This window comes from Blennius ocellaris, assembly GCF_963422515.1.
Source record: "Blennius ocellaris genome assembly, chromosome: 10".
Lineage (NCBI taxonomy): Eukaryota > Metazoa > Chordata > Actinopteri > Blenniiformes > Blenniidae > Blennius > Blennius ocellaris.
The window spans coordinates 19,617,676-19,645,391 of NC_137659.1; the positions used below are offsets into that span (position 1 = coordinate 19,617,676).

Consider the following 27,716-nt stretch of genomic DNA (forward strand, 5'->3'; position numbering starts at 1 on the left):
TTGAGAGAAGAGGAGGCGCGGCGGCACACAGTGGAGGCAACTGATCCCCTCACTTCATTTCACTCGTTGTGGTAATATCTGTTCCTCAGACGTACAGTCTCTCACTATTCCAGCTCAGTTTCTGGATTACTTTGTGTCAGATAAAGACGATGATGAAAACATCACTGGGAATCGTCTTGCTTGGCCTTATGGCTTCTACGGCTGCTGCTGGACCAGGTATGTGTTCTAATATCCTTTCTGGTATCAAACCTGGTAGTGTCAAATAATGCACCTCTAATTCCTGCTTGTTTCTTGGTATACCTCAATTATTTAGCAAAACACTTCCTGATACAGCAGGATAACCTGATAACTTGGTTGTGTCCAGTGCACCCTCCACAAGATGTGACTGCACATGAAATCCTCCGCCATGACAAGACGTTTCCTGTCTTATGCAATAACTTAATAGAAGAATCTAGAAATATAGAAATTGCATGCCTGATGACGTGGGACAGATGACAGTGAAATGAACACGTTTCCTCTCGGCAGGCAGCTGCTCTGGCCGCTGTGGGGAGCTTTTCACCAGAGGTAAACAGTGCAAGTGTGATTTCAACTGTCTGCAACACAATGAGTGTTGCCAAGACTTCGAGGCCGTCTGCACCACTGGTAAGAGATTTTATTCAAATAAAGAACAGCACACCGAATGGTCACTGTGAAAAAGTAATATTTCAATACAAACCTCTTCTTTGAATTTTCCCAAAAGGTGTATCTTTGTATAAACTGTAAACTGGCTGCGACAAGCACTACATGGTAACATGTAATATAAATGATCAAATGAATAGAAAGGTTACTGCAAGTGATCAATCCATGACTTTAGCAATATTAAACTAAATGTGAGAGAGATTAATAGTGCATATGTTTTTTTATTATAAAGCAACAGTATTATGTGTGAGGTCTTGGACGCACACATTCGAAACTTCTGAAGCTTTCTAGGCTTTATTACACTGAATATACTACTTTTTTTTAAAATGTCTTTTCATTTCTCTTCCTTTAATGTGCTACTGATTTATTTTGAATTTTTTTTACTTTTTAGGTTGAATTTTCAAGAGATTTTGAAGCAAAGAAAATAGTTCAAATAGATACTGACTTCATATTCACAGAAAAATTCTAGTTGCTGCCTCTATGTCTTTTTTCCTCATAAGACAAACATGAAAACACGAGATAGTGATTTGCCAGAGCAGCAGCATAATGATGTGACTGTGAGTAACTGGAGGCCTTTCTGTGTGGAGTTTGCATGTTCTCCCTGCACATGGCAGGGTTTTCTAAGCGTGCAGTTCTGACAGCAGAACAAACAAACAAATCTGCATTTTAGGCTCATTTGTCATTTTGAAATTTTCCTATTGGTGAATGTGAGTGTGTGTGACTTACTGGTGGTGAGGCAGTGAGGCAGAGCAGCGGTATGGAAGGTGGATGGATGAATGTGTCTTTTATCTTTTCTGTCCCCCCCCCCCGTTGGACACAACTGACAGATGCAGCTTTAATCTTCATATAAAAGCTCCACACAGTTGTGATCTGACGCCGTTGCATTGTTCTCAGCTCGGTCCTGTCAGGGCCGCTGTGGAGAAGCGTTCAAGCGAGGTCAGCTGTGTGAATGTGACCCACAGTGCGCCGTCTACAACACTTGTTGTGAGGACCACCAACAGCACTGTGGTAAGAACCAGCAACCAAGTCTCTAACAGAGAGACGTCCCAATAACTGTACCTATGGAACACATGAGAGTTATTTTTATTGACATGTATCTCCATTGCTGTCTGTTTGCAGACGCCCGCCTGTCAGCCGCACAGCCCCTGACTTCAGGTTCGTAGCCACTTATGCCACCTGACAAGTCAACCGTTGTAGCTTTTACTCTAGTGCTCTGTAATTGTATTGCTGCTACATGTTATAAGCAAAAGTGTTGAGCTATCCAGAGTCTTCGTGGCTGTTTGGTTCATGTGAGTTAACAGCATTATATTCTTTCTGCAAGAATGAAAGCATTAAAAAAATTGATTAAAATAATTTATTTGGACTAAACCCTGGAGAGTTGATCTAACAGAATGCTTAAATCTGATGAGTTAAGCAGATAAGCAGTAAACATAATAAAAACCAGAGCAGTTACCATGAAAATGGCAATAATAAATATAATTGACTACTAGTACATAAGTCCACGGGCAAACACGTATATCATGTTTCATACATTCATACGTCACGTTTGTCAGCTTTTTATGTCTTCTTATCTTCCTTTTTAAAATATTTCCTCTTCTTCAGGAATACAGATATTAGACAGTGGCAGGAAAAGGTCCAACAGCGCTAGCGAGGAATGGTACACAGGTAGATTTAATGTTGATTCTATATGTGTCAGTGAATTGAGAAGAAAACCCTCACTTTAGAAATAAGTGCCTCAAGAGTCATACATACACAAGAAACCCACAAGTATATACCTTTTCCATTTTTCTTTTCTTTTTTTAACTGGAGGGACATTTTAGAGTTAAGTGCAATACCAGATAAAATGCCGAATACATCTCTCACCGTGATATTTTTTAATCAGTAGCAACAAATCATCCGGAATCTTTCAGCCATTAAGTTATTGAATTGTGACCCTCAGAGAGTGTTAAATTAGTAGATTGGTAAACCTGTTACCATTGACACAAAGTTCCTATGGGCGTGAACCCAAACTCTACAAAATGGGATAACTTGGGTTTTATACCGACTAAAATATACGTCTACTGTCAGTGTCAATTCCTGATGGATTAAACTAAACATGCAAAACAGTACATCTGTGAATGTATACTCATGATTCATTATGCAGTGAAATGCTGTTGTAAAAAAAAACAAGAATTTTTTCCCTGCATTTCTCCGTAGTAAACCGTCGTTGCTTGCAGTACCCTGGAGGTCGATGTCCCAGTGCTTCAGGCCTCAAACCTTTGACTGTACAAACTCTGCAACATGGTATGGACTATTTCTTTTGTTATTGTTCGCCTGGATAAACATATTTTAGAGCTCATGAACAGAGGCTATAGTCATTTCTTTGCTTTCTTTCCATCTGAAGGGGTGAATAACGCTCCGGCTGGCTCCATTCCGCCCGGTAACAGTGCTCCGTCTCTGGGCAGTAGTTCTCCTGTCAACCCGCCTGGTTCCGGGAGAGTGAATATCCAGCTTGTACTCTCCCCGCGGGGCCACGAAGTCCCTTCATCTGGGATTAATCACGGTTATTTCCTCACACCTTATTTCAGATTTCTAACTCTTATTTAGAATCTGTTCAACTTGGACTTTTAGACAAATAACGAGAGCTGAATTCGGCTGTGTGATGTCCTTCTTCTGCAGGCGTCAACGCTCCAGCTGATTCCACTGTTGCCAGACCCAGACCCAGCACCCTGCAGGACGTGGCCCAGGCGTTGGGGCTCTCAGTGGTAGATGGAGGATTTCAAGCGCCAGGGGCAGGTAGGACTACTGACCTTCAGGGTGAGTCTGGGTGAGAGCATGTATTCTTCAAACTAATGCCTTTGTGTCCCTCTAATAGGACGTCTTGATGACGTTGATCTGTGCAGCGGTTCGCCCATCAATGGACTCACAGCCCTCAGCAATGGGACCATATTGATATTTAAAGGTTCGCAATAAACAACTTCAAATGTGAACTAAAGATCACTCTTCTATTTGGATTCATGATGTTTAAAGTTCCTGTATTGCAGCTTGTTATGACACAGATTTGATTTGAGGAAGTCGTGTATGATGACGTAATGGAATGGCTGGTAGTCTTTATTTATTATTTGTGCATTTTTCGTGTTGCAGGTGAGTTTTTCTGGGCCGTTGACCCCGTCAGCCGTTTGGTGGGTCATCCTCAGAGCATCACAGACACTCTGGGTGTGGCCTCTCCCATCGACACCGTCTTCACACGCCCCAACTGTCAGAGAAACACCTACATTATCAAGGTATATACTGCTATGACTAGTGAACCATCATCAACGACATCTAAAAGATATCATGACAACAAGATGCTGCACTCGTAGATCTATGTGTTCAACGAAGACGAGTAATGGTCCAGCATCACTTCAACACGTGTAAAAAAGCAGCTCGGTGTGGAAGCTCTCACTTCCTTGTTTTGGGCTCCAGGGGGATCAGTACTGGCGTTTAGATGGGAACCTGGTGCTGTTGCCGGGGTACCCCAAACCTTTGTCCAATGAGTTTCCGGGTCTGACGGGAGGAATCAACGCAGCGCTGGCAGTGCCAGCAACCAGCAGCAGAGCAGAAACTGTTTTCTTCTTCAGGGACGGTGAGGAAACTCATGAACTCACAGAGAGAAAAGGATTTAATACCGATACTGAAACATCACTACATACATTGGGTGAGCTGTTAGAACTTGTATGAAATGAGGAACAAGAACAACATGTTGTGGTGTCGGCAGTGGGGTTAGCTACACTTTAAAGATAGCGAAGGAGCTGGTACCTCAAAGGACAGGGAAGCAACCATGCAGGAAGTTTACTGGTTCAAATCCCATTACCAGAGCAACACCCTGAACATTGATGAGACACGTTTTGAGAAAAAGCACAAGCTTTGAGTCCAAGGTAATATTTGAAAAAAATAAAAAAACAGTTGAAGAATTAAAAGATGCACTTAAACCAGCTCATGAACCTGCTCAATAACTTTTTACACATGGGACACTAAAAGAGTCTGACAATTTATATCAGTGAGATCAGATCTGCCATTTGCATCACGACGTGTGACGCTAAGGTTTCTTTTCATAGGTGAGTGGACCCAAAGTGATGTTGAGTGAAAGGAAATGCCCAACGTTTGTCTCTTTCTGTGCAGGAAACATCATGCAGAGGTTCACCTTCCCTCCAGCCAGTGTTCCTTCATGTGCCAAGAAACCACCGAGCTCCTCCATCAGACGCCTCGCTCGCCAGGCAGGTTCGTCTCGCACCTGCAGAGCCCCCCCCCCCCCCTCTCCCTCCCCCCACTCCCACTCTTCTTCCACACTCACCACTCCTCCTCTCATCCTCCAGAAGTTCTTCTCAGTGGAGAGATCAACATCAAGGTTGCTCTGAAGGGATTCCCCACCCCGATCACCTCTGCTCTGAGTCTGGAGAGGCAACAAGCGGGCGGCGGACACGAGTACTATGTGTTCTCTGGACGTGAGTGTTCATCCACCAACACTCTGCTCATCGCCATGTGGATGTAATAAGATTATTTTAAAAAAGAAAAGAAAAAAACATAAGAGGAATGTCTTTCACCAAGATCTCTAAACTGCACGGCCTGAAAGAGGGTTCTTTTTTTAATGGAGTTTAGGTCAAGATCAAAATTGGAGCTAAAGTCCAGGCTGATGGACACAAATACGAGATTGACATCCTGTACATTATCAATATTTGACAAAAGCTGAACAAAGTGGTTTGTTCTTATGTTGCTCTGCTGACACAAATAATGATGAAACAAGTTGGTAAAAGTACTCACAAGTGAAAATGTGCACTAGTAGGTGAAGTACAGAGATCTGCTATATAAAAAAAAAAGTAAAAATACTGATTAACTGCTGTACTTAAAATGAATGATGAATGCATACAAAGTTATATTGGTTATTCTCACTCAACATTGTCCAAGTGACAGGAAGAAAAAAAACCCTCATTTGCTGAATTTTCTCATTATATGAAAAAGGTTCAAACCTTCTGTTCCAAGTGATGCATCACGGTCAGTCAGTTTAAACACAGTGCAGGTATTGCAGATAAAAAGTAATCCCATTACAGTTACAGCAAAAATGAAGCACTGACAAGACAAAAACACTACAAACGGGGTGAAAACAAAAGCAGCTGACATCTGGACACATTTTGACAATTTACCATCAAATTTGTTGATTTATGAAAATTAGAATTGAATCCATCTCTTTATAAGACAATGTCATAAATATGTATTAAATGTGCAATTAAAACTGCAGTGAGAATCACTCATACATGTGTTCAAATGGAGAGAGTAAAAATCCCAATGTGTTTTAAAGTCCGTGTTTTTGTTTTTTTCCTGCAGCTCTCTTCTTCAACATCCAGATCTCAGGTGACCTGCCGGCTCTGGTCAAGCCCAAACCCTCAGCAGCCTTTGCACTGCAGCCCATCCTCAGTCCAGCTGCTGGGCCACCAGTGACCGACGCCCACAACCCCAACCCACGCCTCCCAGCCAACTCCATCATGGTGTGGCTCCGCTGTCCTTAAAAACATCCGGCGGACAGACGGAGTTCAGCTTGGTTTCCCATCAACATTAAAAACATAAATATGTCTGCTGAGCAAAATGTATCTACACCTTAATGCCCCAAATGTTGAAAAAGATAAAGTAACTTGGACAGGCATGAATACTGTAGTTTTATGCTGTCTGAGAAACTAAGATAATCGACAGCGACTATGAGAAAATATAAACGGCACACGAAGAAAGCAGATTTGATGACTTTTCCAGTCCGACTGCGGCCAAAATGAACTCCACATTATTAATAATAACACCGCATGACACTGCTGCTACTTATGAATCAACTTTATTAATAAATGACTTGCATCAACAGCAAAGACAAAAAAAAAAAGAAACAAACTACAGAACAAGGATTTGTCATGAACATGGTTGAAATAAACTAGAAATGCACTGGATTTCACAAACGTATTGAACCTGTAAGAAGAAGCGCTCACACCAAACTGCCATATCGCCGCTGTGGTAATGATCGACTCTGATTGAACTCTAGATTTACTGAACCTTTGCATCTGTGTGTGACGTTTAGTCTGGATAAGATTGCAGAGCTGACATCATTATCAAGAGAATCCTCCTCGGCCCATGGCTCCTCCTCTTCCCCCCCGAGAGAAAGTTCCTGAAGCACAAAACGATTTACGATTTAAAAAGCGACGTCATTCTGGCCTCTGCTCGTCATTATTCATGTTATCCATGCTGCTCTCTGCTTTCTGCGCGTCAATAAACGACTTCATCATGAACGTCGGTCTGAAGTGTTCTTTTTTGCTCGTTACCTCGGCGGCTCAGCGACGTCCTGGCGTCTCCTCTCCCTCCCCGAGATCCTCGGCCCGGCAGGCCGCTCAGCAGAGACGGGATGTTTATCGTGCGCCGCAGAGTCACACTGCTTGTGTCTGTGGGAAAAAAGAAAGCCCACAAAACAAAACAGAGAGGAGTCAGAATATCGCACTTTTGGTGAGTGGACAAAAGCAGGACAAAGAGGAAGTACGAGGTTTTCAGTTTAAGTCAATAACATGCATGAGTAGTGATTTTTTGTCAGTGATTGGGTCAATCAAAGGGTTTACACTTTTATATATGATTCTCATTTTCCAAATCAAAGCCAATAATGACAAAGTGAAGTCAAATGTGTTGTCATATGGCTCCATCTGATTAACCAGATGCAATGAAACGATTGCACGGTGCAATAAACAGGCTATTTATCGTAATTTATTGGACAGAGCGTCAGATTCTTATAGTCCGGGACCCCATACAGCCCAAATTCGCCTTGAGTGGGCCACATTAGCGAATAAATAGTGTAAAAAGCTGGAAATGATGACAACTCCAAATGCTGCCATTTGTTTTAGTGCAAAGAAGTACAAATAAATACATTTAGTGCTTCACAGGATCTTCATATCTGAAAGCTTGTGTTTCTCCTTGGGCTCAGATCGGCACATCTCAGTGCAGGAATTCATCATTTCACCATTTAAGAACGGCTCATATGTGAAAGCTACTCCGTTAAATAAATCACAGCAGTTCCTGTTACTTTTACACCCTGTGGACCAGACGGAACTCTTTGCTGTCCTGTTTATTTGCCGTGGGACGAACTCGAGGCAAGCAAATATGTTCGACGAGAATAAAAGCTACCGAGTCCAAATCTGTCGACATGCATATTAGAACTAATTCTCCTGGATTCAAAGTTTAGATTTCTGCATTTAGGACAAGAAATGAAGTTGGGACACATTAAAACTACCTGGGACTTGACTGGTGGACGGCAGCGATGCATCATCACTCTGCTGTCCTGTTGACTCCATGTCCGCCTGGCTCTCCAAAGAAGACTCAATACTAGGACTGAGAGAACACACACACGAACACACACACGCACACACACAGTTAGAAGTTGATAAAATTGCTCCAAGACCAATCGGCAGCCTCGTTTTATTACTGCTGCAACTTAAAACTTAAAACAAGCAAATATTAGTGGAGAAACCTGCCGCACCCGTCTCCTTCGTGCTCCATAAAGACCTCGTCTGCGTCGTCTGCAGCAGCTGCCATCCCAGACGACGCGGTTACCATGGGAACCGACTGAGAGGCCATGTTGTCGGCGCTGTCGGAGGGCAGCGACTCGGTGAAGACCGTCACTGATGGAGACAGAGTCGGTGAGCATTGGTCCGGCAGTCATTCACCGCCGAGTTCCGTCCACTGCGTGTTCGTCTCACCTGGCGCCGCCACCTGTAGCGGCGTCGTGGGGACACTCCTCCCTCCGCCGTCCTCGTCGTGTGCCGGCAGGAAAAGAGGGGACTCGTACATACCCAGACCTGCACCAAGATTCATTCGAAAATCCCTTTGAGAAAACGGCCCGAGTGTCGACGGTGCCAAGAGGTTGAAATGAAGTGTGTGTGAGATGGGCACCTCCTTGCGAGGCCAGCTGGCCCAGGTCAGAGTGTGACGCTGAAGTCTGAGGCAGCAGGTCTTCTGGAGGCCCGAACCTGAACCTGGTGGACAGGCCTGCTACCTGAGGAGAGCTGAGACGACAGACACGTGGTTCTAATATGAAACGGAGGTGCTTTATGAGTAACTTTGTACAGATTGAAACAGAAAACTCTCTCACTGTATGGCTTCGGCAAAGCCGTCAGTGCGGTGCGGCACCACCAGAGTGGGAGTGCTGGGAACCATCCTGTCGTCATCGTCAAAGAACGGCTGCTCCAACGGAAACGCAAAGATTTAATTTTTCTTAATGCAGGAAAGCAAATGTGGCCAATTATAGAGGACTCGACGATGAACTCTCACCATACTGCCTATTCCGGGGGTGAGCTGAGGTCCACGTCCTGCCGAGGGTCTGCGCAGCTGAGAGGACTGTCTCTGTTGGATCAACAAATTCAAATTAAATGTGAATATTTTACCTCTTTGACAGTGCATTATAGAAATCCAAGTGATCTTGAGTTGTAAAGGAGCTCGGGGGGGTTTATGGGAAAGAAAAAAATGTAAATGCCAAGAATGGCTTAATTTAGGCAGACAAACCAACAATGTCCCAAATAACCTTTGAGAAAGATTGTGTCTGTTTGATTTCTCCTTTTAGACAAGAGTCTCCTACACCCAAGGTCAAGGTATTCACACATTTCTAAATAATTAAGAATTATGATGAAAGATAGTTTTCTTCAGAGCAGCAAACATAAAAATCATTGTCGGACTCACACTAGGCTCCAAACTAACAAAGCTGAGTCCACTCTCAGGTTTAATGAAACAAAACTCATAAAACAAATCAGCTGTTCTCTTGAGGGATGTTTATATCTGTCTGCAAACGCTGTGGAGTCAAAGCTGAAACGGCTGCCACGTGATATTTATTGTAAAACTTGTATCAAACGGATTTTAAAAAAATATATACTTTACATTTTTTTTTTTTTTAAGTTAAAAAACCCTCAGAAAGCGTTTGGCCTCTCTCCAGGACTTGTATTGTTTACCTGTGTGGGCGGAGGGCCGAGCTCCGGGGCTGGAGGCTGGATGTAGAGTCGGGGTGGGAGGGGGTGTGGCGGCCTGCGCGTGTGCGGCAGACGGGGCGTGAGGGAGGAAGAGGAGGGGGAGGGGGCAGAAGAGGAGGTCGGGGTCGGGGGGAAGTGTACAGGGTCTCTGGGGGGGTCGCATTCTGACGTGGCTTCGCTGCTGCCTTGGCCTGGAGGAGAGCAGCGAGCCGCGTTAAGACAACAAGCAGGAAAATTTAAAAAAAACCCAGAAGAGCGAAGCTTCAGTGGAGGCTCACCGCTGTGCGTCGACTCAGACGGTCGCTGCGATTCTGAAGACGCCCCGCCCGCTCCATCTTCGGCGCCGCTGCCTTCGGCCGGCGGCGGCGCCTCCTGCTCTCGCTCCTCCGGGGCCTCCCCGACCTCCTCGCTGCCCTCCTCTCCCCTCATCCTGCCGTCGGCAGCGTCGTTGTCATTGTCGTCTTCCTCCTCTCCCTCTTTGTACTACGACACGTGGGGGAAAAAAAAGAAATGAATGTCGACAAAGATCCCACATAGAAGTTGAAGTATTGCCGACAGGTAAAGAATTAGCACCTCCTCCTCCTCCCCCTCCTCTTCATCTTCTTCGTCTTCCTCCACCTCTTCCTCCTCCTCCTCCTCCTCCTCCTGCACCTCCTGGGTCTGCACCCCTTTGCTCTCCTGGCTCTCGCTGTCCGTGTCGATCACGATCACGTCCCGGACCAGAGCAGACTCCTGGGAGGAGGCCTGGTCAGAGGGGACAGACTGCGACACGCCCTCGTCGTCCTCTTCTTCAGCCAGCATGGGGAAACCTTCCTCTGGGAGCTCCTGAACGCCAAACGTTAGGAGAGAAAGAGAGTCATGATGGCGTGTGGCACACGTCCCTCATTTCTTTTTCTCTGAACAATCAATTTATTATTCAGACATTAAAATGTGGCAGCATGGTGAAGACATGAAACGGTGACCATCCAAACCCCTAAACAACAATACTAACGTGAACGCTGCGTGTCGTTAGGATGCAATTTTTATTCCTCGAGGCTTAAAGATCTGAACTGATCGGAATAGCTGAAAAATATTCACACGCGAGACACCGGAATTAATTATTCCCCATTATATATATATAAATATAAAAACCTCAGTGTCTATATTCTTATTATGCATCTTATTGATAGCGCTTTCCATTATTTATCAGTTCCAGAAACTCATTATTAAGAGTGTCATGCTGCCCGGGGCGTCGCCTCAGCAGCTCGTCTGATCTCTACGTGCTGATTACAGTTTTTCTGCCACATTCTCTTCCTGGTGCAACTTTAGCAGTTGGTGGTTGAACGAGTTGCTCAAAGACCCACAGCCGTGCCTATTTAGCTTTGAGATTCAAAAGCAGTGAATGCACGGCTTATTTCCCTCATCCTCTCTGCCACCGCCGCTCCAGAAACTCGTCATTAATCAATGCTCATCTTTTATGCAACGGCTCAGTTCAGCCGGTAATGTTTCTGGTCTCTGAGGCATCAAAAGACAAATCTGAAGAATTCAGACTAACACAAAGGGAAAAATTACTTTTTGTAGTCTTCAATGAAGTCAGTAAGGCCAGTTCATATTTCCAAGTAAAACCCAATATTATATCATGCATATTCCATCGAAAGATTATATGAATTTCATGATGCTTTGATGCATTGAGTCCCTGATGACTGACCTGACTGTCATCTGGAGAATCCTGTCGTTCCTCGTCCTCCCCCAGCTCTCCCTCGATTTCTTCATCACCCTCCATCTAAAATACATCAAATAAAAACACTTTTAAAACACGAGAAGACACATATATGTATCTTTTTTTTTACATTTAAGGTATAGCGGTTTTTAATAAGAGTTTAACATATTTTTATTTGTAATAAACGGAGTCGGTCTGAGACTTGGAGCCAGTTCCAATCCTGGTGAAGCAACATTCCAACTTTCATGATTCATGATCTCTGCTTATTTTTCCTTTCTGCAGTTTTAGAAACTTTTTACTCCATTTGGGATGTGAAACTACTCAGCAAACTGATTTGGTATAAAAAAAAAGAAAAGAAAATGACAACACAATACCAACATTAGTATTCTTCTCTCAAGGCGTCATAGACACGTATAATATTTTAATTTGCACCCAGTTTGCAGACTTGGAGTTTCTTAGGTACTCATACTTAAATACAACTGAGAGTAATCTATTTGACCACCTTTATTTGAAAATTATTATAAATTTTTTTTTTTTTTTTTGTATCTTCATCAAAAAATCAACACAAAGAACAAACTGGTCACACAATGTGACACATCTTCATCCGACTGATCCAAATATTCCCATCAGATTAGGTCCCATGAGTTCGTGGACACATAAGCTGACCTCAGTTCTATAGATGTGCCAGCAGCAACATTGTGATAAAAGCAGTTGTATTGAAGGAAAACAGAAAAGGAGAGAGAGAAAAACAATCCTTAACATCCCAACAGACCCAACACCTGTTTTATATAAATCTATTCTTTCATAGATCTTTAAAAGGTCACAACAACTGATTTTACACATAATCACTGGACTGATACGTCATCCCATTCACATGTGACTATATTGAGCAAATGTAATAAAGATGTGACACAAAGTGACCAAGAAACACGAGTAACAATTAAAAAAAAAAACCCACAAAAAAAGGGAACAAACAAGAAGAACATGAAGTTCTGTCTTTGGGGGTTTCGTGTTTACCTGAAGTGCAATAGTTGGTTTAAATCGAAGTTTTTTAGCAGAGGGAGGCGTTTGTGAACTCTCTGGTCTGCTTTCATCTTCCTCCTCCTCATCTTCTCGGATTCGCTTCGAGCCAGCTTCATTCAACCCAAACGAAATAAAGAAGAAATCATCAGGCAAAATTGTTTAAGGCACATGAATATTAACAGCGTAAAGAGGTTTATGGGATCTGGTCGGCAGGGCTCCGGCTCATTTATTTTTGACATCATCTATTGTTTTTTTAACACAGTCCCAACTTTTTGTCTCGTTTTCCTGTAAGTCCATCTCACCTGCTGTGATCAGAGAGGAGGACGTGGACGGGCGCTCCGCCTCCGTGCTGGACGCTGCATCCTGACTGGCTATCTGCTGCTGGGTGGGCTGGACAAAAGCTGTGGCCTGTGAGCTGGTTGGCTGGTTTATGGAGGTGGGCGTGTTCACCATGGTGGAGCTGGTGGAGTGCACAGAGGCTCCCGCAGTCATGAGCCCTGCAGAGACGAAGCGCGTGTGAACCAGTCAATCCACTTGCAAACCAGTTCGCTTGTCTGCGGCGGGTGTTCCGCTCTCACCCTCCTGGCTGTCGGTCTGCGTCGTCGGCATCACTGTGGCCGTCGGCGTCGGGATGGGGACGGGTGCCGGCGTGACCATGGGCCGGATGCTGGCGCGAGGTGTGGCCTTGCTGCCGGCAGACGGGCTCGGCTTGTTGCTCGGAGATGGTGTGCTTGTGGTGGGCCGGATATTGGCAGTGGGGGGTTCAGACAGGCTGGAGCTGATGAAGACCCAGTACAAAAGTATTAGGAATACGCTTTCACCGCAAGGAGTTTCCACTGGGCGAGAAGCAGCTCTCGCGTTATATTAAAACGGTACTTTCAGACCCCGGCTTAACAGAGAACGCCGCAGAGTCGCGCTCCAATAATCACCTTCCTCTGTCTTGAGCTGGACTCTTCAAGGAAATTTGTCTCTGGTCTGCAGGTCTGGTCTGATCGCCCGCCTGTTGCAAATAAATGACAAATATATCACGATTAAAAAAAGGAATATTGTCAGCAAATACAGTCTTAAAAAAACATTTGGGAAACACATCATGGTAACGTGAGCGATATTATCCACCTATGTAGCTTATGAATCATTTTATTGAACTTAACAATTCTTTTGACTCCAAATATCTTTTTTTATTCCCGCTGCATAACATTTTCATTTTGAAAACTGCACATCTAATTACATAATGTATTCAGAGCTGTTTTGAGTGGCGTGCTGCTCGTACCTTGGCTGCGCTCTGGTCTTGTGGTTCCTCCCGGGGCTCAGGGTGCGTCTGCGTCTCTCTCAGCTCACGCAGCTCTCTGTCCAGTCGAACGATTCGTCCTTCGTACTGAGACTTCAGGGCATTCATTCTCACCTCCAGCTCTTCTTTACTCTGTTTCAGCTCTTCCATCTCATGACTCAGCTGCTCCTTTGCACCTGCGGCCAAAGAACACCAGACTGTGTTTAACCGTCAAACTAATGTCACGAGAGTATATTCTGCTTGGACGGCATCACTTACTATTTAACTGGTTGATTTTGCTTTTGGCTCCCATGAAAACCTTCTTTGTCTTTTCGTCTTTGTCACATATCTGCTGTTTGAGCTGCTCCTCCCTGATCTTGCTCTCAGAAAGCTGCAGGAAAACAAACAATTATTTAAATTTTAAAGCCTTTACTGATTTCATTCTTCACTTCTATTTGATATCAAGTCTGTGTAAACTTCATAAATGGCTAAACTGTTTCCAGGAATTAAGGATACTGCTCGTATCAGCATGTAACAGAACTGTTCGATCAGATGATACATTTTCATCTGATTCCTATGTTGATGATCGTGTGCTTCTCAGGTTTGTTCAGGGTCCTCTACCTCCTGTCTGAGTTTCGTCAGCTCCTCTTGTAGCGCCTGGTTCCCTTCAGTCGCAGCATTAGCGTCGCTGGCTGGGATGACCTGAGCGCTCGGAGTGGCCCGGTTGGCTTCATTCGCCTGATTAGTTTCAGTAAGCTGCTCCTGCAGACGCTTGATGTCCGCTTCGCGCTCTGAAACCGTCTGACAGACATGCAAACAAGACGTTTACCAACAAAGTGAAAAAAGAAAGTAAACAATAAAATAAATGAGAGAAAATACTGTACAAGGTCATTGAAATGTAAGCCTGGTTTACCAAAAGCTAAATAAATTTTTTTTTTAAATCATTAAAAAATCTAACTGTGCTCCATTTGAGATTTATGAACACATGATCGTGTGTTGGTGGAAAAACTTAAGATATTTTCAAACCTTCTGAATGTTATCCAGCTGGCCTTGGAGCTCAGTCACCTATCAGGAGATAAGCACATAAAGAACATTTATCCATTAGTTACTTGTAAATATGAGAGAACGATCACCAATCGAAAAAAAATAAAAATATTCTAAAGAAAAATAGGTCTAGAAGAAGCAGGGTTCCTCCCCCAATCAGATGCTGCCTTTTGATTCTTTGTTTTTAGGACTGATTCTCACCTTGCTCTCTGCTTGATTCAGGGAAGTCTTCAGACCGTTTACTTCCTGGGTGTGTTTCTGCTGGTTGGTTTGAAGAGTCTGCTGCTGCTCTTTCTGGTTGGATTGGTTCTGCTGGAGCGACTCTTTGGCCTGCTGCAGCTCCCTCTGGAGCTGCTGAATCTGATTCTGGCGCGCCTGAGCTTGAGACTGAGCCGTTTTGAGCTGGTTCTGGACCTTGAAATTTAAAATTGACATTAAACTAGTTATTATTGGGTGAGTTTCTGAGGGATTTTTTGTGTGTTGCGCAACTTCCAACAACAGCCATGCTTGTTTGAGTTGAGGAGTCGGCATCCTACCTGCTGACTGTGGTTCTTGGCTTGTTGAAACTCTTTCTGACTCTGTGTCAGCTGGTTCTGATTCTGCTGCAGTTGAGTCTGGGTTTGGGACAGCTGGGATTGAACCTGTATAAACAAATCAAGGCACAAGAGGGATCCCCAATGGCTTTTCTTACAAACGCGAGCAGCACAGAGCCCTACATGAACATGAACACACAGTTTGAGCACAAAGCTCTGGATCGGTTTCCCGTGCTCTACCTGCGTCAGCTGGTTCTGGTTTTGAGTCAGCTGGTTCTGGTTCTGCGTCACCTGGTTCTGGACCTCCTGGAGTTTCTCCTTGGATTGTTGGCTTTCTTTCTGTGAAGCCTCCAACGCCTGTTGCGACTTCTGCACCTATTACGATTACATTTCTTTAATGATAGCTAAATCTAACTCACAAGGGGAAAGTCATGCTTCACTGACGTTTTCAAATATAGATCACGTTTCAAAATGTAAAATCAACCATTTTATGCAATGATTTGGAAGTTATGGGAGTGAATGAAAATAAAATAAATTGCTATAGTCTGTTTTTTTTTATATTTCTCATTCATCAGCATCAGTATTAGTAGATAAAGACCTGATCACTCTCTGGACTAGGTGAATTTAAGATGTTAAATGCATTATTAGTGTGAGTTTGCATCTGTAAAAATGTTGCAATGGCATTTGTTAATTTGATAAATGTATGAGAAAAGGTTGTTGCTCACCTCTTCCTGCTTTTTCTGCGCCTCCTCTTTCAGCGTGTTCAGCTCCTCGCGGGTCTTGTTGAGCTCCTCTTGAGCTTTGCTCAGCTCCTGCTGCGCCTCCTGGCTCGGAGCCGCCTCGCTTCCTGCTTTAGCAGCTGTTTCAGCGACAAACTGAAGCACACAGGCAAAAAGTCGTTGCAGCGTTCCTCTATATTCAATGGGTGCAAACGTGTATCAACAACTATGGCCGCACCTTGTCGTGCTGGACCTTCAGCTCCTCGAACTGGGTCTTGTAGCGTCGTCCAATCTTCTTCACCTGAGTGATGGTCTTGTTCTTCTCTTGGATGCCATTGTTAACGGTTTCCAGTTCCTTCTTCAGTGAATCTCGTTCTGACGTCAGACGGGTTACGTTGTCCTTCAGGCCTTGTAGTTGAGTCTGAGCCAAATTACTGGCCGCATTCGCCCTAAATGATGCATTATTTGTTAGGTCTTTTTTTTTTTTAATGCACTGATTAATCCGATTTATTCAAAGTTCGTTATTCGCATACACATGCAATGAATCAGCGTCTGACCCAAACGTGTTTGACCGTGGTGGAGTGCGTCATGTCCTACCTGGCCACTTCAGTCTTGAGCTTGCCCGTCTCTTCAGCCAGATTTGTGATGCGTCTCAGTTGAGCCTCTTTCTCAGCAATGAGTTTTTGTCGCTCCTCGACATCTCCATCCTTCTGTTGGTTCACCAGTTGCTGCAAAGGAACACAATCGAATTAAAACTAGAAAAAAAAGATAAAATATATATATAAAGATGGTGTGACTGCCAAACACACAATAAGTAGGGTAACAATCTCGCACGCAAGAAAAAAGTAAGATGTGTAATGTTGAAACATGTAATACAAAGCAGAAATTATCAAAAATTAGAGACAAAAGCATTTACACAAAAACCCGTGTTCACACTCTACAAGGGACGTCGTAGTTACCTGTGCTTTTGCCTTCCACCTTTTGAGGTCTTCCTCCAGAAGCCTTTTATCAGCCTGCAGAGAGCCGTTTTTCTCCGACAGCTGGGACAGAGAGTGATGCAGCGGGCTGATGTCCGCCTGCAGCTTCGACAACTGGAGGACAAACGAGATGCAAAGAGACAAAAGGGTGTTTGATGGAGGTTGTCCAAACGAATAAGAAGCACTGGACTGTGACTGGACCACAGAAAGACTTAAACTGACCAAATAAGTGATATCAGTTCTAAAAATGAGAAGAAAAAAACCCAAGTGGAAGATAGAATATTGACCAATATTGTTGTATTCATGCAAGATAACGTGTTTGTGCAAAAACAAAAGCTTGTACTTTTTAACCATACGACCATTTTTCTTTTTGAGCAAATATAAACAATTGACAGTTTTGTTTTGTTTCTTTATCAGCAACTTGATTCATTTAATGCATTAAATGCACCACAAATCCATAAACTCAACAGTGACAGTCAACGTGTTGTCCTTACTTTAGCCTGAGCCTGATTTAACTCCTGTTCCAGTTTATCTTTGTCCACTTTCAGCATCTTGTTGTTCTCTTGTAGAGCGCTGATCGTCTCCATCTTCTTCAGCTGCTCCTCTTGCTGGGCCAGAGTCTTCACTGTAGCCTGATGAGCAGAGGTCAGTTCTGATTACCAGCGTTTTAATTACTTTATTGTAGATGCTATTAAAAAAAACCCAACAACATTGAGAAAGCTGGAATTCGGTAGCCCTTATAAAAATGTCTCTTCAGCCCTCCTCCATTTCTTACCTGCATCCTCTCTCTCTCGACATTCAAAGCTTCGTGCAGCTCCTTCAGTTCTCTGTCCTGGTGTTCAACCCTCTGTTTGTAGCGAAGGGCTTCTCTGTCAGAGGCTTCACATCGAGTCTCTGCAATTTCCTTCTCTTGACGGACAAACCTGTGCCAAAAATCCACACGTCGAATTCAGTTCAGACAGAAAAAGATGTTTGACATGAGGGCTTTCCGCTCACTATATTGTATTTTCCCTGTGTGCTATCTCAGTGTTACTGCTTCATCGCAGCAGGCATTAAAGTGTGTTTGCATTATGACTCTACCTGAGTATTTCCAATATCTGCTCAGTGCTTTTTCCTTCCTCGCTAAACGAAAGGTCATGCTGCTGCTGCTGCTGTTGAAGCTGACGACTCTTGGTGGCCAATTCATCCATTTGTTGGTGGAGGAGGGCATTCTGCTTTCCCAGCTCTTCACAGCGCCGGCTCTGACTGGACTGGTCCTCCTGCGGGAGAGTCCGAGTGAGGACTGTTATGATCGTCACAAATAGAATCCTTGTGTGTGATATTGTTAAAAGGGTTTCTTCTCCATACTTTAATCTTTTTCTCTGCTGCATTCCATGCTGCAGTCTTCTCCTGCAGAAGGGAGGTGGTCTTCTTCAGCTGCTCCTCCAACTCCCTCTTCCTTACTGTGTCTTGTTGGTATTTTTTCTTTAGCTCCTGCAGAGCCTCCACGTCGGCAGCATGAAGCATCAGCTCCCGTTCATACTTGGACTGTGCTTCTCCCGCCAGTTTAGTCTGTAATCAAGCAGGGGGAAAAGAGTTTCCAAGGCTTTCAAAATTAAACTGAAGACAAAAGATGCAGAGAGAAGACATCCACTAGTGCCAGAATGAGTGAATGTGAGTAAATGAACCTGCAGCAAGCTGTCCTGAATGGCCTTCTGCTCCAGTGTGACGGCAGCAGCAGCTCTTTCCAACGCCTCTTGCTGCTCCATCTGACTGGCCTTCAGAGTGCGCTGCAGGTCTGACATCTGGACAACCACAAGAGGAAAGATGATTGACGAGGTTTGGAAGAGTCCATATCCTTCACAAGTTCATCCAATAAAATGCAGTAGGTTTGCCATTTTGGAGACAACTTTTATTTTAAATCCAAGAATTGGCGTTTTTTCTAACTTCATCACTTTTATGGACCATCTTTATATCATACAAAGACCTTGAACTTTACAGTTTGAAGTGGCGTCACAAACCAACTTGTGAAATTTGCATAATAGCCATTGATGATGTTTCATCCTGCTCTGTTAGCTGAGCCACACTGATGTGTCTGTATGTGAATAGGTGAAGGTGACTTTGAGCGCTTTGAGACTGAAGTGGTGAAAACATTGGCAGGACGAGTCACGCTGGTTGTTGAACAGATGTTTCACAGCCGTACCCGTTTCTCCACTGCATCCAGAGCCTTTCTTCTCTCCTCTTCCTCCTGCTGCTTCATTTTCTCCATCTCTAAAATCCTCTTCTCCAGTTGTTTCTGCAACTCTTCCGATTCTTTCACACGGAGTTCCAGGGGGCATCGGGACTTTAAATAAAAAAAATGTTTTAAAAGGTCACTTTGCATTTGCAAAGACAGATAAACATGGGAATTTAAACACATCAGTCCAGATCCTTACCTCCTTTTCTTTCTTCAGACTGTCTTCTAGAGTCAACACCACAGATCTGTACTGCTCGACAGTCGCATTAGCATTCTTCAGTTGCTCAGTTAATTCACTGCTCTGCTCCTCAGCCGCACGCAGGAGACCCTTCACTTCCAGTAGCTCTTGCTCTGATTGGCTGGACTGCTGAGAGGCTGCTGGTACTGGAGAACGCACTGCAGGAGAAGAGAAAATCAAGTGAGAATATCAGCACGAGTCCTTTTTCTCTCCGTTCTCGTACAGCCAGAGTGTGTCCAGACGCCATCTTCACCTCTCAGTGGTGCTCGGAGGGCAGCAGCCCTGGTGGCTGGGGTGGCGCTGGAGGCGCTGGAGGCAGCAGCCGCTTCAGAGGAGGAGGCAGAAGCCAGCTGGGCTTTCAGGGAGGCCACCTGTTGTTCAGAACCACGCAGCAGCTCCCTCGTCTTCTGCTGCAGCGTGTTCTGGGTCTCAAGCTGTTTCTTCGCTTCCAGCAACTGAGCCTGCAGAGGATGTGGCGAGAAATGAGGAATCCAAGACGGAAAAACTAATACGGCGCCCTAACACCCTAAACCCGTCTAAGTCGGGCCCAGTTTCACCCTCAAATATACATACATCCATAGTGCGTCCAAGGGCATGCCTCTGGGCAATTTCCTGATCCATTCTGGTCTTCATAGCAGTCAATTCTGCTTCCAGTTTCTCTATTTTGTTGTTCAGCCGTTGGTGAGTCTCCGTGTCTGTGCGCTCCATTGTCAACTGAATAAAAATAACAAACAGAATAGTTAGAAATATGGAATGAAGAATTAATCCGAGGAACACAGCGATTAAACAAAAAATCTTAAAAAGCCAGTAAAGAACAAATTAACTTGCACATCAAGTATTAACCCACTTTGCAGACCTCTAACGATCGGTGGCAATAATCACTTTTACATTCATTTCAAAGGTTAAAAACATCAGATTTTGGCATTGCAGCTGTATATAAATGATCTAAAATCATAAAACGCGGTGCAATTTTTTTCCTTAAATAAATATTTGGTAAAACAACATGGCACCTGTATAGATTTGAGGTTGGTGAGCAGCAGGTTTTGGTTTCGTTGCTCAGCGAGCATCGCTTCCTTCTCTCGATTGAGTCGACTCTCTGCTTGTCGCAACAGGTCCCTCTCTTTAGTCAGGTTTTCCACTCGCACCTTAAGACATAGATCGGGTACATTTACAATGGGGGAAAAAAATATGTTAACAGTTATGGAAGCAAAAAGCACTGATACAAACCCACAAAAAAACAAGACCAAGTTTCAAATATTTATGAGCAGCTAGTATAGACAAGAGCAGAGCATGTGGAGAGAAAGAGGCCAAATGATTCCATTACAACCAGAAAATATATCAATTTTTCATATGCAAGTTTGTTTGGGGGTTTTTTTTTTTAATACCAAAACTGTGGATTCTGTTGGACAAATTCCAATATGTCTTGTTATCATTCTCAACAGTATTACCAACACTCTCCCTTCTCACCTCTTCCAGAGCCAGTTTCTCATTGCTCTGTCTCAGATCTTGGCTCATTGTGTGGATGATGTGCTCATGCCGTTGGGATGTGGCCGCCATCTTTTGGTTTCTCTCCTGCAGGGCAGAGGTCTCACGGCGGTAGGCATTAACAGTTTCCTGGAGCATTTCATACCTAACAAAGACACACACACACACACACACACACAAAAAAAAACACATAGAAGTTCATATCAAAACTAGAATAATAACCTAAAAATGTGAGGGAACCACATAGTTGTGTTACTTCGTTTCCCGTGAGTCAAAGTTTTCTTGAAAACAGCCCAGTTTTACTGCTTTGTTCCTTCAACCCACCTCTTATTGCAGAATTCAAGTTGGGAGGTCAGCTTGGCGTGGCTGGATCGGAACTCTGTCAGCTGCCTCTGCAGCCGGTCATTCGTTTCATTCAGCATCCGATCGTTCTCTGCCTTCTCCTTCTTGTATAATATGAAAGCGTCGCTGAGCTGAAATTGCAAACATGCACATCGACTCAGCACGGCAAACTGAATCAGACCTCTCCTCCACAGTTCCAAATTGAAATGCAATGACATGCCGCCTGTACGCCTCCACGTGTACCTGTTTTAAAGCAGCTTTTGCCTGGGCAGTCTGCGCCGACTCTGCTGCTGCGGCCCTCTGAGGGGTTGAGCGAGTCGCAGGAACCGAAGGGCGAACGGGCGCAGGGGGGGCAGAGGCGTCTTGACCTGCACGCACAGAGGAGCGATTGTGATCAAAACTCACCTGCGAAGTGGCACATGCCTTTGTGTTCGGGACTCACCTTGGGGAGGCAGGCTGAAGCCGGTGCTCTGAGTCAAAAGAGCCTTATACATGTCCCTCTGCCTGGCGTTGGAGTCACAAAGCTGCTTCTGCTGGTTCCTCTGCTCCTTCAGGAGCTCCATCTCCTTCTTAACTTTAACCAGACTGGACTCCAACTCAGATATGCTGGAAGGAACCAGAAGTAGAGCAAACATTTTTTCATGCATCCAGATATAATGGATTTATTTCTATAAAATCTCTTCCTAATCCAACAGGCGAAAAAAACAGCGGCAAATGAATCATCTTTCATTTTAAAATCACACTGAAAGAGATGTCAAGTCATTTGGGTTGGCAACTAAAGCTATAATAAATATAATTCCGATCAATTATATACAAATGGTAGAGGTTGATCAAACTCCACTTATTACCGTGCGGATGTCACTTGACCCTTCTGTCTGTCCTTCTCTTCCTCCAGCTCTCTCAGCCTTCCCAGCAGAGTTTGGTTCTGCCGCTGGAGCTCCTCCACGCTGCGGAAGGAGAGCTGGCGAGCTCTCAGGACCTCCGACGTGCTGGAAATGTCCGTGGAGCTGCCTTCGTTCTTGGTCACCTGGTGACCTCTTGCTTCCTCCAGGTCGACCAGAAGGGAGCACACCTGGGACAAGAGACAAACTCTTCATGACAAATATCTGCATGAGAAAGAAGGAGGGAGAAGAAAAAGGAGAAATGCCTGCACTTCTCATACGTACAAAGAAGTACAGCGAGATTTGTTCTCGGTATTTAACCAATTCCGAAGGGACCTGAAGAACAATAGGGCCTTGCTCAAGGGCCCACAGTGATCGCAACTTAGGTGAGAACACGTTTTTACTTTCTCCACACATCTGCTGTGGTTCCAGGGATTCAATGTCTTCTACAGCCCCTGCTGATTTGGATATTAAATTCATTTCCAGTGCCAGTATGGCGAGATGTACCTGTGCAGATGTGTCCTCCAGCAGTCTCTCAGTCCTCAGTTTTTCTCTTTGCAAGTCTTCATTTTGCTGTTTGGCCTCCTCTTTTTCTTTCTGCAAGCCATATATTTCCTGCCGGAACAAAGATCAGAGCGTGTCAGGTTTTTTCCCCACAAGAGTCATACTTCTGGAGTCCAAAAAAAACATCAATGGAATGATTCCCACACCTTCCGAGCCTGCTCCAGTTTGCTGAACAGTGAAGCCATGGACCTCTGCATGTCCTCATACTCTTCCCTCTGGCGCTTGAGCACCGGCGCTTTGGACTCCACCTCCTGCACGATCTCATCCAGGACATTACTCACTCTCCGGGTCTCCTGTTTCTCGAGCTGAAGCTGTGTCTGACACTCCGCGTATGCATTATACAGCTGCAAACAAGACACGAACACTTGTCACTCACTAAAACAACACCTATACACAAAAAGGCAACAGCAATCTGTTGTGGCTCATCAGTTTCAATGTCCAATTGGATATGGTGTTGTGCGAGAGCGCTCATTCTTCTGGCATTTAGATGTAGATGTATCAGTGGTTTAGTCTCCAAATGAAACGCTTCAGAGAGACTTCTGTTCCAAATATGTTTTGTCTTTTAATATCAGTAAGTTTTCAATCACACTACCGACATTGTGATCAAATTTGTCAAATAAACCTTGTGTTTTATGCGTGACAATGGGTGTAGAGAACGAAGGAAATGAAGGATTGAACAGACTCAATTATTAATGCTGATTGCCACAGACTTGCTGTCAAGCCAAGTGGGTGTTAACCATGGCGATCGCCTTTCAAAACTTACGTCAAAGAATTTCATGCCAGGTTTGACAATGGCAGCAATGGCAGCTGCTGATGGACACATGGAGTCCAGCTGCTCCTCAGTCAGAGAAGGCCCACCTGAGGAGGAGCACATACACGTGTTAGGTGGAACCAGTTCGGACAACCACGGGTACAAAGGCTTGATGATGCAATCCTATGGGTTCGTACAGCAGTGTTTTCCCGAAGCCTTCAACGTCGCGTTCTCCAGGTCCTTTTCCATTTTGTGGATTTTCTCTCGGACTTCTGCCTCAATTTGCTTCTTCAGCTCTTCACTCTCTGACAGCTTCTGCTCAAGACCTTTATTGGCTGTAATGACACCCGACAGTCACTCATAGATTCAGAATATAAAGCATGAGGGAAGCTACAATTAACTTGAACTCCAGACAGAGAGGAGACACCCCCCCCCACTTCAAACTGAAGTCATACCTTCTCCTGTGTCTTTGATCAGCTTGGTGAGCGCCTCCATGGCTCTGCTCAGCTCTTGGTTCTTGGTGTCCATATCTGTTGCTGATCCCTATGGCAGGAAGAACATGTTATGTGGTGAAACGCAGGGCAACAGTCTAATGACGTGCTAAACACGCAGAACACTTGGTAAGAATTGCTTTGGAGAGACTCGCCTTGTAGAGCGAAGACAACTTGACATGCGCGTTCAGCTCATTTCGGTACTTCTCGTCCATGGCAGTCAGCTCATCTTTTGCCTGATCAGAGACATGCAGAATAGAGATTTGGACACTATATATGGCACAGACACACGCGTGCACGCACACGAAATGACCAATCATCGCCATAAACAATGAACAGGATGATTATCTCCATCACATACTGTTTAATCTTTTAAGTGGATCCTGGATCGCTTTATGAAGCACGCTATAGTACCAGACATGTGCAGTAGTTTCACCAATGCAAACAATAGCTACTGTACGTCTAAATGCCTTTATTGGTTTCCTCAGTCTTATTCTACACCGTACGAAACAGTGGAAAAACAGACACAGGCCATTCTACTGGATTTCTAAACATGTTTTTTCTTTCTCTAAATCACTAGATGACTGTTGTGTGTGAATCACCTGTTTAAGTTTGTTGTTGAGATCTTCAGCTCTTTTATTCTGGCTTTCGCTGCTTTGCTTCAGAGAGTTAAGTTGACTCTGCAGCCGGTTCACCTGTAAAAAGAGAAATGTTATAATACCTCACATCAAATTCCACGACCAACCAACAGAAATGCAAAGGACAGTTTGATCCACGCCTCCCAGTCACCTGCTCCTTGCTGCTCTTCAGACTGCCCTGCAGCTCCAGTATCTCTTTGCCTTTCTCTCTGTTGGTTTGCAGCAGCTCTTCCGTTTTGGTCTTCAGTTGTGCAGATAACCACTCAACCTTCTTATCCAGGAGCTGTTTCTCCTGCTCCACACGCTTCTCCCGATGCTGCAACATAACATACCACTCAGGCTTTTTTTCCTTTCCCCTTCACAATCACCACTTTCTAATCCATGTTAAAACACTGTACAAGGTGTACCTGCACAGAAGCTACAGAGGACTCGATGCCATCCAGCTTTAACTGCAGCTCCATCTTCACTTTGTTGGCATCAGTCAGCTTCTCGTTAAGACGCTTCACATCCGCTGCAAACACACGTCACAAATTGGAAAACCAGAACAGCTGCTTAAATCTCAACACTTCGATAATCTGCAGGGGAAATAGCTTGTGATCGAAGAGTTGTATGATAAAAACCTTAATTCAGTGAAACTCACATTTAGATGCATTTCTAAATAACTACTGGATTGTTTCAGTGTTCAAACTTGAGATCCTACCAGTAAGATTTTCCACCTCCTGCGTCCTCTTCTCCAGCAGCCTCGCCAGCTCCCTCTTCTCTGCCTCGATCTCATACTTGGCCTTGGTTTGCTGCGCGCACACACACACACACTACAGTTATAGCATTTGTAATAATCCACTCCTATTGATTTGTGGATACAAATGTGTACGAGAACATCGCACTGAATCGTTTCACTCTGAAGAGGCCATGAAAAGCTGAATTACATTTATTGAAGTTAATTCTAAAACAAAATCTTGCATATTTTTTTAAGAGCAGGAGATCTATTTGACACAATATGAATTAGTGCAAAATAAGACCTAGGCTTTTCACTATACCACCAAATTAAGAAAAAAAAACTACAAACAATAACAAAACATGGATAGTGTGATGTTGAGCTTGAACGCTCCTTGTTTAGCAGGGAACCTCAGAAATAGATAGTTTTGTGTCAGTCTTGGTTATAATTTCATATAAGGAAGCCTTACATATGCATCCAAGCACCGTAACTGTTCATTTGTAACTGTAGAAGAATAACCAGTTAAATTTGCAGAAATTCTCAGTCCGTATTCAGCAGATGTGACTGAATGAATAAGAATATCGTTTACCTGTTGTGTTGGTTTAACTTCACTGGTTTCTTCTTCTATTCCTTTCAGAGTACTGAGCTCTTCATCTGTGAGAAAACAAGACACGTCATTCCACAAAGCCAAAATACCCGAGGCAGCACCATTGTATTAAAACAATAAAAACTGTAACACTTCATATTTTGACATATCCTTCAAAACCAAACTGTCACAGCACATTGGAGCAAATATGAAACTATTTTACAGATCTTTCTAGAAACATTACATCGTCTTTAGGTGATCAACAGGTTAAAGAAGCAAGCTTGAGACCGGAAAGTCCCTTTTCAGATCCCCGGACGAGAGATTTATGTGGGGAAAAACACTGCAAATGCTTGTTTCTACCCCCTTTTCATGTTTTCTCCTTGTACAAGGTCTCAAAACCCCCGACTTTCCCCTGGTGCTGCACTGCAGCAGTCTACTGCTCCTAGTATGTGTAGTGAAGATTCACTATAAACAGAGAGGCCAAATGCATAGGAATGACATTCAACAATATTCAAACCCACACAAGATCTGTGCGCATTGTGTGAATTGTGTGAATACTCACTGAGCTTCTTATTTTCCTCTTTGGTGGTCTGCAGGTCTTTAGTGGCTGACAGGATCTGTTCCTGACTCTCCACCAGTCTCTTCTCAATGTCAAAATACTGCTGCTCTGTAATGGTAAGGCATTCAAGAGGAATCACTGAAAATATCAAACCGTAATTCTCCCTTTAAATGCAGAATTAATGATGCTTGCTCAAAAGAAGTAGCATCTTGGTATTTATTCACTGAAATTGTTAGAGAATCAACATTTCAAACTTGATATTGTGGTATAGTTTAGGACTGTTTCAATTTTGAGGACTTTTTTTTTAAGTCAAGCCATTGATATTTGAGAAATATCATTTTTTTTTTTAGACACGATGTATTGCGCACCAGTTTTATGGACACATAGGCACATCATCCAAAATATATGGGGCAAGTTCAAATGTTCTCTATTTTCACAAAGGGTCACAAATTCCAGAAATCTTGTACACACACACTACAGATATCCACTTGACAACATGTTGTCAAGTAGCAAGAAGTGAACATTTAAATAGTAAATGTGATTTCATTTCTATGTCACACCTTCAGTAAACTCTGTGTGTGTGTGTGTGTGTGTGTGTGTGTGTGTGTGTGTGTGTGTGTGTGTGTGTGTGTGTGTGTGTGTGTGTGTGTGTGTGTGTAAAACAGTGTAAAGCGCTTAAAAAGTGTAAACGCACACATACGTGAAATCCATTTGTCATGTAAACGTCATTCAGAACTCCATTTCAATTTGTAGCAATTTACAGTTTTTTAAGGTGAGTTGCAGAAAAGAGCACACGCGTTAGAAAATTACAAGGTTTCATTGAAATGTATGGGTATTTTTCTATATTTCGGCATGAACTCAAGAAACCGAATTGTATTATCTTGTGTGAAATGTCAAGTTACAACCCGCTGGCAGGACTGTTTTCCGCCAAAGTTAGCTTTAGCCTGGAGTGATTATAGCTAGCGTGTGAGCGTCACTAATCAATGGGAGAAGGAGGATTAAAAGCCGAATGAAACCAACAACAACTACATGGAAGTTGTGGGTCAGAAAGCACCTATATGATACATCAGTGGACTGACTTAAAGGAGGATGCAGTTCAACCCACCGCTGTCCGCCTTGAAGCGCTCATGCTGCGTCCGGAGCGCCTCGTTAGCATTCTGCAGCTCCGTAACAAACTTCTCCAGCTTGTTCTGGACGCCTTTCGGGAGTTTGTTCACCTCCGGCCGCTCCAGAGCCTGCAGCAGGACGGCCGCCATATTCACCGACACCCCCTGACTAAATAACTACAAGTACACTCTAAACTGTGAGAGAATAATCA

At 44.0% G+C, this 27,716-nt stretch overlaps 2 protein-coding genes across 4 annotated transcripts; one reads left to right on the forward strand and one right to left on the reverse strand.

The window, feature by feature from the left end:
- prg4a (proteoglycan 4a) lies at nucleotides 1-6,959 on the forward strand. Of its 3 annotated transcripts, none has more exons than XM_080503351.1 (14): nucleotides 1-216; nucleotides 526-642; nucleotides 1,573-1,686; nucleotides 1,798-1,833; nucleotides 2,281-2,343; nucleotides 2,875-2,961; nucleotides 3,062-3,220; nucleotides 3,337-3,453; nucleotides 3,533-3,619; nucleotides 3,802-3,941; nucleotides 4,123-4,282; nucleotides 4,819-4,917; nucleotides 5,016-5,141; nucleotides 6,019-6,959. In XM_080503351.1, exons 1-14 carry the CDS (start codon nucleotides 150-152, stop codon nucleotides 6,198-6,200), a joined length of 1,554 nt encoding a protein of 517 aa, XP_080359477.1. In that variant the 5' UTR covers nucleotides 1-149; the 3' UTR covers nucleotides 6,201-6,959. The 3 variants fall into 3 exon arrangements, with proteins under 3 accessions (XP_080359477.1, XP_080359476.1, XP_080359478.1); XM_080503350.1 differs by having other exon boundaries at nucleotides 3-216; nucleotides 5,013-5,141; XM_080503352.1 differs by lacking the exon at nucleotides 2,281-2,343 and having other exon boundaries at nucleotides 4-216; nucleotides 5,013-5,141.
- LOC308135393 (nucleoprotein TPR-like) lies at nucleotides 6,347-27,715 on the reverse strand. Its single transcript, XM_080503353.1, has 54 exons — nucleotides 27,504-27,715; nucleotides 26,402-26,506; nucleotides 25,843-25,907; nucleotides 25,239-25,329; nucleotides 24,946-25,049; nucleotides 24,690-24,854; nucleotides 24,503-24,595; nucleotides 24,056-24,136; nucleotides 23,865-23,952; nucleotides 23,607-23,744; nucleotides 23,422-23,516; nucleotides 22,805-23,002; nucleotides 22,602-22,709; nucleotides 22,062-22,285; nucleotides 21,656-21,819; nucleotides 21,457-21,581; nucleotides 21,196-21,344; nucleotides 20,854-21,016; nucleotides 20,397-20,531; nucleotides 19,960-20,100; nucleotides 19,640-19,847; nucleotides 19,348-19,544; nucleotides 19,116-19,256; nucleotides 18,601-18,717; nucleotides 18,281-18,484; nucleotides 18,014-18,192; nucleotides 17,709-17,856; nucleotides 17,428-17,565; nucleotides 16,916-17,047; nucleotides 16,554-16,684; nucleotides 16,195-16,405; nucleotides 15,963-16,112; nucleotides 15,478-15,612; nucleotides 15,241-15,345; nucleotides 14,906-15,118; nucleotides 14,687-14,725; nucleotides 14,282-14,461; nucleotides 13,940-14,051; nucleotides 13,664-13,857; nucleotides 13,323-13,393; nucleotides 12,972-13,171; nucleotides 12,696-12,890; nucleotides 12,388-12,503; nucleotides 11,359-11,433; nucleotides 10,245-10,496; nucleotides 9,950-10,154; nucleotides 9,654-9,862; nucleotides 8,983-9,054; nucleotides 8,804-8,892; nucleotides 8,605-8,717; nucleotides 8,412-8,510; nucleotides 8,192-8,333; nucleotides 7,946-8,043; nucleotides 6,347-7,109 (listed from the first exon to the last, which is right to left on the reverse strand). The coding sequence occupies exons 1-54, from the start codon at nucleotides 27,652-27,654 to the stop codon at nucleotides 6,937-6,939; spliced, it is 7,626 nt and encodes a 2,541-aa protein (XP_080359479.1). The 5' UTR covers nucleotides 27,655-27,715; the 3' UTR covers nucleotides 6,347-6,936.
- Nucleotide 27,716: the final 1 nt, after the last annotated feature.